The following is an 11,575-nucleotide window of genomic DNA, read 5'->3' as shown; positions in this document are numbered from 1 at the left end:
GGCTACTACTTGTGCTAGACTGTGTGTACTTCTCCCTCCTGGTACATACTCCAAGAGCACAAACTTTATGAGAAAAAACACAGAATTATGAACACAATACAAAATGTTGAAAAATAGTATTTATTAGCACCCAATTTACATAATTATATGGTACAAATGACACTTACTTGCTGCTGTAACATTAAATAAAGCTGCTCTTAAAAACCATTGCTTATTTCTGGAAGTCCATGTGATTTTGCTCAGCACAGCACGCGGGTACAGTATACAGCTATCCCACTTCACTACTGTCATATCAATATAAATACCTGCGTGGTTACCTCAACGTGGTCTCATTTTAAATGGCACACTAACATATGCAGATCTATACAATTTTAAGAACAAAATAGTTATCTGGATTATTCAGGCAAGTGAATGTAGCTTTAAATAGAACCCATCCAAGAAGTTTCACGAAGTATGAATTCCAGTGAAAAAGAGAAAATTCAGGGCTGCAATTGTGAAGCTCAAAAATATAGTGGTGTATTTCAAAATAATCTCCCTCTGAATTTTCTATCTTGTCATTTTAGATATTTAACCAGGATTTTAAAATATTGAATTTTAGTAAAAGTTTAATACTAAGTGTTTGAAGAAGCATTTTCATATATAGCAAACTTTTATACCTTTTCTTATAAAGGCTTATCAAGTCTTTGATCTTTGGAGAATGATCACTTTTTCATTTTTTTTGTTTCCCACAAGAAGCCTTTCTGAAATCTTTGAAACACGTGAATTTTTTGGATCCTTACTCCCAAGAAAACCATTTTCTTCACAAATTAGAAAACAGTATTTCTCACTTAAAAAAAAAAAAACATTCACTTTTGTACAACAGTAGCATTTAAACAAGGTAGTTTGGTGGTATTGTAGTTCTGACACAGCTTTGTACCGAGCCATACACAAACTGACAAGCAGACTATTATTCAACAAGTAGGCATTTCTCATTTGGATTCACCACTCTGCAAGACACTTGAAGCCCAATAATGTTTCAAAGTAGTCATTCAAAACTGGCGTGCAAAATCATAACCTCAGCATAATTCTGAAGGGGAATCTTAATTTCCTTTAGCTGTTTAAGCAAGAGTTCATACATAAGTCACAGTAGCCTTTTCCTATCAACTGTCATGGAAGTGGCCTAGAACAGAAGAGGAGCAAACGGAATTACTAACATTTAAGTGGTTCCTACCTGTGGCACCTTCTCTGAAAGAACTGTCAGGTAACTAAATTCAACAGGTTTTTGTTTTGCAGGGGGAATAGTTGAATGTAAACAACAACAATCCAAACTGTGATCACAATGAAAATTACTTCAATTTTACTAGTGAAAGTTCCATAATGCAAAGAAATTTGCCTGATTTTTATTTTTTATTTTTTAAAATTTTTTAACCTGACAGTTTCTTTTAAAAGAAACCAACTGAAGATATTTATACGAAATACAATGCAGGTATGTGCTGACAAATATTAATAGAAAATCTTACAGCAACAATATTTTTCTTATCACAGATTTCTGTAAGTTTCAGGTGCATGATTCAAGGAAAATGTAGCACAAGACTGCTTTTCAGTCTGTTTGGGCTATAAAGGTACAAGAAATTATTAGCAAACATGCTCATTTCGCATTTCCAGAAGAAGTGCTCACATACGAGACAGTTTTCAAAACCTATGCATGTTTGTGGATGCCTGACTGCACGGAGACAACTCTAGGAGCCATACATCTGAAAACAATCTACATTCAAAAAGCACTATCTCATTGATAGGAAAAATAAAAAAATAAATTCTCAATGGAAAAATAGTAGCTTGAAGTCCATTGCTTTTCCCTTATACAATGTTTTTGGCTGCTTTTGTAAGTAATGCAAAGCAATGAAAATATTTGGCTTGGAGACAGGTTATCCCTTTCCTTGCAGAGCAGGACAAATTCAGCTGCGTAAATCTTCTCAGCTTTCCAGCCTAATAGTCTGGTGTGGGGACCAAGGCTTTCTGTGAAATAGCAAGGAACAGTTTTGGGGGGGCTGCAATTCAAGCGGAAGGAATTGTCCACACAAGGCTTTGAGCAGCTTCAAAAGCACATGTGCAGGCATGGTTTGAACATGGGGGTGACCTCCCAGCATCACAGAGTGGCTTGGCAGCACAAACTGCACAAAGTTAGTGGAGCACACAACACCACGACTCAGTCAGGAACAAGGATGGGCTAAAGTGCATGTATTACTGAATGCCACTTTAGTTCATCTATACTTCAGACTTCGTCATCCAGCAACAAATCTCTCTTGACAATGACCCTGTTCAGACCCACGAATTGTACTATGGAACTGGAATTACACCTTCTGTAGTGGAATTGAGATTCTCAGAAACCCTAAATGGTACAGTACTTCCTAAGTTTTCACAACTGACAACAGAGCAGCAAAATTAGATCAGCAGGTGGGATAAGAGAGAACTCAGTAGACTTAAATGAACTGGGAATAAGGAGGTACAGAACAGCCTTTTGGTGGTGGGAGGAGCAGGACCAAAGCCCAAACCCCAGTACCCTTCAAAAAACAGTCTGAAAAAAAAAAAACCACAATAGTCCTTTACGAAATATACCTTGCAATGAGAGTCTACTGCAGATGGGATTTTAAGATTCCAAGAAAAATATAGCCTAAAGAAAGATTCAAGTGGGAAGATTAAAAATCAGAATTCAGAAGAATGATAACCTGCACAACTGGTGTGTATATATATATATATATATATATATACACACACACCCATATACACACACACATACATATGTATATATATATAAGCACAGGCAGAGGCATCATTTTAAATGTCCCATTTACCAGGAGCTTCCCTCCCGGGATTAGTCCCACCCGCTGAACAAGAGCACTTGTCTGAGCAAAAGCTATTTACACACAGGTCATTTGAGTCCCCCCTACTCGCCACATTTGTTCATTCGCTCTGTTGGGCCTAAGGCTATCTTTCAAAATGTGCATTACTTTTTGTCAGTCAATCCATCTTTAATGTGATGGATTAAACACTGCCTATGACTTGGTTTTCATCAGTTTCACTGTGGCTCAGCAGAAACATTGCAGAGGTTTTGCCTAGCAGTTCACGGGCCATTAGTTTCAGTAACTGTTCTCTAAACTGATGAAGCAGCCAACACAGTTCACCAGTTGTAACATCTTCAACTAAAGATACTGCCGGATTTAGATAGAACATTCTCAACGCCTCCATGTCCTTATGGAAAAAGGAAGATTCCTGAAACATTTGTCAGATTTGGGCGGGGGGGGGGGGGGGGGGGGGGGGGAGAACAGGTTTTTCAGAAAAATCTTTGTTTCCTCTCTGTCACTCAGTACTAACATCTCAACTTAACACCACTATGATGCTCACCAGCAGCAGATGTCCAAAAAAAAAAATAAATCAGTGACTGTGTCAGACTGCAACATTTTATACAAACCAATTTACCATATGTGAACATTTCACTATTATATTCTGATCTTTGTTTTTCACTGTGTAGGCCAAGACAATTTTCACCATACAGCCACAATTTTCAGAATGTTTTTAAACGCTGTATTATAAGCAGCAGTATCTTTTCACAGTAGTTTCCATGAAGCTTATCAGAATTCCAGCTCACCCGCAAGAAAGCTGAAAAGACACGCAGGCTAAGCAAGTCACAAATCACCTGGAACCGTTGGTCTTATTCATTTATACGAGAAAGTAAAATCAAGATGACAAAGCAATATTTAGCAACATATGCAAATGGGTCACCTTGTCTAAAGTGACATAGTTAGAAATTTGAAAATCCACCTTTGACACAAAAGGGCGTAATTTGGAATCTGAACATACACTAGAATTTGTCCTTCATACAACCTGCAACCAATGGACAAGTGAATAGATCTGAAGAATCATTACGGGAAAACCTCGCTAACTTGCCGCTCTATATTTAAAGGGTTTTCCTTTGCTCCCTGTGATACCATCAGGCTAAATCTGCACTGCTTCCCAGCCTAATTGTGCTGAGATGACACAAGTTCCATGGAGGGCACGTTGGTTCTGGCCACTTAACTTGCTTAACCTTCCAGAGCTCAGCAAACAGCCTCCCTGCTTCCCTCACTGCTCAGCACGATCCAAATGACCACTGCCTACAGATCTTCAAAGTAAAAATATGAATAATCTCATTTGCAGGAACTCTCATGCTGCAGAAATTATCACGTTAGATTGCAAGTCTGATGTTTCTGCAAAGACTGTTCTAGAGCAGTCCTGTACAGGCACAAACACAGTAATTGCATTTTCTTCCATAACTCAGCCTACTTTACCAGGTTTCACTAGATTTACTAGATATAATTTGTATTGAATGCTTCACAGTCAAGTAGGCTCCCCAGAACAGTCTGGAAAGATGCTGCCGAACCACAGTCTGAAAACGCTTTCAAACACACATCTTGAGAGGCATTCAGAAAACTTGCTTATCAGATGGTTATGCCTGCTTTTTAATTTCTTGTCTCCTGTGGGATGGACTAACACTTCTGACAGCAAAACACTGCTGATCTGACACATCAGTTTATGGAAAGTGCTGTTCCCCAAAATGACACTGATTTCAGATGTGTCCCCTTCCCTCACCTCCGTCCTTGTGTTTTAACAAACAGGTGTACTGCAAAAGGTGGTGTAACTAAGTCCTTTATCTGCTTCACATTTATTCAGAAGGACAAGCTTCTGTTTAATTTAAATTCACAGCTGCAAAATGGTGCTGCACAGCCCAATCACAAAGCTGTATGGTGAACATCACACTTTTACTCGAACACATCACGTATGGGACTGCTATAACATAATGTTATTTGAATTCAGACTAGAAAATAACCCACACTATATAGCATGTAGTTGTCCAGACTTCTTGGTAAAGAAGCTTTGTTTTGTTCGTTTGTTTTTAAATCAAAATAAAGATGAATGAGATCTGAAAATAATCATGAGGTGATTTTCTTGTAACTAGTAAGCTAAATCTTTTAGTTGGTGTGTCAAAACACTTTTGTCATTGAGGCACAATAAAAAGCAAGCACGAGGATTTTATAGGAGTGAGGAAAATGTATTCCACAGTAGAATTATATCTAGAGCTTCTTCCAGGCTATTCCATATCATTTTGTGCAAGGGTTTTGGTAACCAAATCAAATGTGAAAGCATACAGCACAGTGAAGTAAATCCTAAATAAAAATGATAGGACTTAAAAAACCTAGTGGAACAATTTTCAATGTATGAAAGAATTGCAAATTCTCCCATTAAATTAGTTAGTAAAACCAAAATCAGTAGCATAGGCTAATATACACTAAAAAATTCTATGAGTTAACCATTAAAAAAAATGTACCATGTAGACTGCATACAGGAAAAAACATAATGGTAAAATGCAATATACAGAGTTGCACAAAAATGCTTTTTTCAAGAATAAGCATTAGGTCCAGTCTCATTTACATTTTTAGATGCACGTATCACATTCATTAAAGTTACCAATTAGATTGAACCAGAAAGAGCTGCACGTAAAATGAAAAAAAAATAGTGCACTCAGAAATCAGAAGTTCAAAGCTTACAAAAACAGGTTAATCGTGAAACAGAAGTTAAGTATCTAGCTGTAAAAGAATCATAAAGACATACTGAAAGTGAGGGAGAAACATGAGAAGCAGCAATGCTTAGTTATATATATAAAAATTCTTATTTTGTCAGCACTAAGATTTGGGTTTGTGAGACACCAGACCAAGAAGTTTGGACTTCCTACACAAAAGCACTGTGTTTCGGGCTGGGGGGGAGGACACGGACAAACCACATTTACCAGATCACCTTCAGACTAAGTCCAACAACTCATTGCATATGCAATGGTGTTGTGGGCACCAAGACATGGAGAAATGAGCTAAAAAGCTGAAAACAAAAGAAGAGTTGTATAAAAAGAGCAGACTGAAAAATAGCTTGAAAAAAGTGGAAAGAAATGGAAATATACAGCTAGAAACTACTGCATACTGCAGGTTCCAAATTACAAAAGTGATTAGAAATATTTAAAATGGCACAAAACATGGCTTGGAATACTGGCATGACGTTACAAAAAGAACTGCTAAACATCACATAATTCCTCCTGTCAGTGAGAAGCAATCATTGAAATAATCTTCCAAAGGAAGCCTAATCGTTTAGAACATATACAAAACCTCACTGGCCAAGACAATATTAAAATGCACAAGTCTACAATCCTGCTTTAGCAAACAGATGGACTAGATAACCTAAATAATTTTTTCATCCCTAACTCCTATGATGATGTTCAGAAGATCTGGCAGGCTCATGCACAATACCCCACAGTCCTACAAGTATGTGACCAAGTACAGTAAAAAGACATTGACACCAATTATGAAGACCAGCACAAAAATATATATACTCCACAACCTCTTTGTAAGGCTACATTTGTTTTGTTTTGTTTTTTAAAGGCACCTCATCCTCTAGCTATTGCCAGCTTTAAAAAAAACACTTTTCAGTTTGAGCAAGAGCTCAATAGTGAGAAGGAAACATCTTCCGATTCACATTTGAACAGCCACTTCTTACATTCCAATTGTAATCAGAATGACAGTTTTTAAAAACAAGCATGCTGGCCTATTAGTTTTATGTACAGCAATTTAAACAACTCTAACTACATATTGTATTGTGGAAGCAAAAGCACAACATTCATTTCATACTCACGCCATTATCCTCTGTATACACAAACTCAAGAGAACTCTTAATACTAAAACATTAAAATGCACCCATGGAGTCTTCCCTTACTAGACATTTAATACATGTTTACAATATATATACACATATATAATATACATAGCTTTTAGAATTTTTCAAATAAATCTTTGTAATTTCCTCTCCAAAAAGAAATAAAATAATGACACTGAAAGAATATGAGTCAAGTACACAGAACTCTCACGAAGTTGAACGCTCAGTTTTGCAGCCAAGTTTCCCCCTTTTCATTATAACCAACACACTTTATAAAAACTAAATAATCTGATTTACTATTGTAGTCATCTGTTTCATGGTAAAAGTTCTAATCTTATCTATGGAAATATATTGCATATCAATATCATGAAGTGACATATCTGAATATTCTGAGCAACAAAAGGTATTCCAGGATATTTTAGCAGTAACGTGTTGCAGGCTCAAACAGCACAGGTCAATCTTTTATTCTAAATAATACAGTTAATCTAAACTCTGAGTTCAGCTTCAAATGTGGTCCCATCTCCAAATATCACACTAAAAACAACATGGTCAAACCCTATGTTGGTATCTTTCAATGATTCCTTCTTAAAAAGTGTCAGTTTAAAGGTAAAGATTTTTATCAGTTTCCAGTCTTAACCTCAGGCTGGTATATGAAAGAGTTGCATGGATTGGGTTCTTTCCTACTCACATCAGCACCAGAAATAATCTCCAGCATCAATTCTGCCCTTCCTTCTGAGGAAAACGCCAGCTTCAGACTGAAGAGTAGTAAAAACTCTCATGATGACACGGAAAAGAATCCACTCACTTTCCTTTAAGAATGGATAAAATCACTAAAATATTGTTTTAAAAGTTATTTGCGACTTGTATCAACAGAGAAGCACATCCGTTGAATAACTTAAAAAAGCACTCATTTTTCAGGTAACCTAATTAATGGCATAATATACCCAGTGAAGTGGACATGTTGAGAAGTTCCACAAATGCTGAAGTATGGAAATACCTCTAGAAGTGGCAGAATCTTTCAGACTGACTTTGTGTAGGCAACTATTACACTACCAGGACTCACACAAAGCAGCAGGCATAGGTTTAATCTTCAAAAGTATTTAAACATTTCATGGTACCACAATGCCCAGAACGATACCTTTTTTTTTTTTTTTTTTTTAAGCAGGAACAGAAGGAGATGAACATTTGATAGTTATATTGTAAAAGAGTTTCTTTGGGAAATCTTATGATAATTTCTTGTGCCAGGTCTCCAAGAATAAACAGCATTATAAATCTGAATAAGTTAATCTGCTACTACAGTATATACAGACTGCTTCAGTCTGTTGTTAATTGGGACTAAAGGCTCAGCTTCTAGCCACACACTAATGCAGTCTTTAAAAAAATTATATAAATTTTTTTGCAAACTAAATATTTGCTGTATAACACAGAAGATTTAATAAAACTTTACTGTATTTCAATTTATGTTAGTAACTTGCTTTCCTTTAACCATATTTATCTTAAGCTAGCAGCCAAGTGGCTGAGATTAAGCATCAGCTACCGCTCTCTGAAGACAATCTGCTTAGTAATACCAAAGGGATGACAAATTGCCTCTCACAAGACACAGTAATGAGCATGTGAACTGACACTTTTTCCAGGTGATTTGATTTTTAAGTACATCATGATTCCTCAGTGAGAAGCATCCCAGAAAGTTTCCCTCTTTTCCCTCTCCCTGAAGCAATTAAACCCCTTCTTTCCAGTACTCAATTTTATTAATAGAGAATACATAGACCTAGTTTCACCCAAGGCCTGCCTGGACGAAAATTCACACCCTCTGAAATAAAAGCGCCTTTTTATTTTTTTTTTGAACTATTTGAAACTGAGAGTTTCCAAGCTCTCAGCACCAGCTGAGCTCACAGAAACCAGAACAAACTTCAATTTAGAAAACAGCACCCTGCAAAAACTAAACACTTACAAACATTCTCTGAATTATAGGGCAGGATAAGAAGACTCATGCCCGCCTCTTCTCTTTTGTGCAGCTGGTTAAATATATACAAAGCTAGAGTTGAAATGGAAGCTCTCTGTCATACAAACACTTTCGCCAGGGCATCTGCTCCTGCACTGGCAATATAACATTTGGATGGGTGGAATGCCACATCATGAATGGACTCATCAAATTTTTTGCGATGAGCAGTGAATTCTTGGATGCAGGTCTTGCTTTCAAGATTCCATAAGCGAATTGAACAGTCATGACCTAAAGAAAGGGGAAATGGTTTTCTTTATAATTCTCATGTTTGCCACCACTGTGAGAAAAGGAAAATGAAATTTCATGTACTTACTGCCGGACATCAAGTACAAGCCATTAGGATCAACAGCTAAACTTGTAACCGCATCTAAGTGAGCTACCATGGAGTGGATCAGTTTTCCTTTGAAAGAAAAGATTTAGGTTATTTTTCTGCAATTCACTGATACCTGTATTCACTGCTTAAACACAGTCTGTTTAATAATACATTAATTTTCTCCCATGATTGAATCAGGAAAAAATATGAAGCCACCATTCTTTTAATGTTTACAGTCTCAGGAAAGATGCAAAACCAATACCACAAACTCTGTTAGCCCTTCGTTTTGTATGGGCAAAACCACCTTGACGCTACAATCACTGTGCACGTTAAGTATCTGCACATGAGGTGACTTAAGTGAGTCTAGCAGTAAGATTTTGACTTGGAAGGAGGACAGGGACTGAGTATAGTGATAAACAGTGAAATAAACTAAATAAGAAGATGGGATAATTTTAATCAAACCAGAGAGAATTAATGTTCTATTACAGCTTATTATAATTATAGTAATGATTTGATGTGAAAAATAAGAAATCATGGGTCAAACATATTTTTTAAGCTGCTGAAAATAAAAAATAATATGAAAAACTCAGTGTTTCCTCTACAATAAGTTACAGAACTATATAATTGAACAAATAATCTATTTTCAGCTTTTTTCTCAGCTTCCCTTGGGTGCTTTGACCTCTTTTTATTTAACACACATGGGGGGAGTAGCTAACTTAAAATCAACAAAAATATTGAAAGATCTCGCTTTAACTTTTAGGGCAGTGTGACCTGGAAGCAGAGAAGTCATGGGCTGAAGATTATCACAGTCAGAATAACAATTCACAAGATTCACAGTAAGAATAACAATTTAATACTACTATTCCTACCAAAAATTCCTTTAAAATCACAGCATTTTTAATTACACATCTTAGTGCAACTCTCACTACAAATTAGAAAACACACTGCAAGTGTCCAGCTGTTTCTGCAGAAGAGATATGGAGAAATACAGTATATCAAATTGAGAATGATGCCCTGCAAGGGAACTTCTACCTCCAATCCATCAAGCAGAAGTCTTTAAAGAACTAAGGAAGTGCCCAAGCTTCCTGCCCTCAAATCGAAATAGTTCAGACACACACAACGAACATAAGGACATGCAAACTAAAAAGAAGCTTCCTTTCATGCTAATTACCCAATACATTTTTATATAGACTGGCAATTTTGGGGCTCTACCAATGAAAAGACAATTTCTTTTTCAGAGAATATTTAATTCTTCGTATCCCTCAGCATTTGTTTGAATAATATTAATCATAATGAAATTTTTGTTATGTCCTACAACTACTATGACTAAGTCCTGCCAAAAATATGCATACCTGTATTGTTGTCATAGAATTTGATGTGTCTGTCTTCGTGAGCTGTGATACTAATTGGAAGAGTTGGATGACTGATGACTCTATTTATCTGACAGGAGGAGCTGACTGCTAAGAAAAAAAAAAACATACATATCAACACATGTAAATTGCTAAGTGCTTTGAAAGATTGCTACTAAGAAATAAATACGTAATCAATCTTATCTGCAATACAATTTTTTCCCTAACGTGATGGAAACAACCGAAAACCTTACATAACCTGTTTTACTCTAAAATACTTTCCAAATTACGCACACACAGAGGCATAAACTAACCTTACAAATGAGTGTAAATACAAATAGGTACGGTCTAATTTTTTGCTACAGTTTTAGATGGGCGCATCAGGTAAGAACAGGGAACCAAGAAATGAATGAAAATACAATTTTTGCATTCCCCACCTCCACATTCCTCCTCTTGTCCAGCTAAACTTTTTCCATAGCATACAGGCAGTACAGGAAAAAATAACATCATACACTGTATGTTTCAAAGCAAACAGGATCCCTTGCTCTCACAATCACAGAACAATACTCATCTACCATCATTTGATACACACTGATTAAAATTCTCATTGAAGAAAAGCATACTCAGCTATTCATGAGAGTCAGCTTCCTAGCATTCAAGAATCTTGAAACATCATTATTTCATATTTATACACACGCACACACACACAGAAACTAGGAAATTATAGGAAAGAAAGATATTTTGGTAGTTCATTTTTTGATTAGAAACCTAGGCACTGATGTGACACACAGACTACTGGAAGAGTGGTCTTAAAGAGGGACAGACTACCAGGCAAAACACAGCCACTCCACAAATTAACAAAACACAGTTATGTTTTTTCATGGAGGAGTTGACTGTATCCAGTTAACCTGCTGCCAAGAACACTCAGGTCAGCTGATCAAAATCTTACAAACAAACAAAATAAAAGACCACTATAGGATCTGAACCTACAAAATGTGTCAGCGTCCACAGGACACTTAAGAATTATCAAGTGTTAACTGAGCCAAAAACATTCTTATTAGTAAACACCCCTAGAAGTACTAAAAGCATGAGGCTGCATCACAGCCAGTTTTCCTCAGTTTTAAAATGCCAAACGGAATGAGGCCCCCACTGAACAGTAGAGTCCCTACGTGGTGGTGGTAGGGCATTTCAGGTGATTCA

The 11,575-nt window shown here is 36.5% G+C and overlaps 1 protein-coding gene across 4 annotated transcripts in view; it reads right to left on the bottom strand.

Annotated features, from left to right (window-relative positions):
• Positions 1 to 101: 101 nt before the first annotated feature.
• The window catches only part of STRN (striatin), a 69,658-nt gene continuing 58,184 nt past the window's right edge, over positions 102 to 11,575 (bottom strand). For 3 of the 4 annotated variants that reach the window (XM_066993906.1, XM_066993903.1, XM_066993905.1), the window contains 3 exons: positions 10,379 to 10,486; positions 9,027 to 9,113; positions 102 to 8,941 (listed from right to left, as the gene is read on the bottom strand). In XM_066993906.1, the coding sequence (XP_066850007.1) occupies positions 8,772 to 8,941; positions 9,027 to 9,113; positions 10,379 to 10,486 (365 nt within the window). In that variant the 3' untranslated portion in view covers positions 102 to 8,771. The remainder of the gene's footprint in view (positions 8,942 to 9,026; positions 9,114 to 10,378; positions 10,487 to 11,575) is intronic. The other variant, XM_066993904.1, reaches the window with a different exon arrangement.

The sequence above is a fragment of the Anser cygnoides genome, chromosome 3, assembly GCF_040182565.1.
Source record: "Anser cygnoides isolate HZ-2024a breed goose chromosome 3, Taihu_goose_T2T_genome, whole genome shotgun sequence".
NCBI lineage: Eukaryota > Metazoa > Chordata > Aves > Anseriformes > Anatidae > Anser > Anser cygnoides.
The sequence above is the reverse complement of the archived record's forward strand: the minus strand, read 5'-3'. Positions and strand labels throughout refer to the sequence as shown.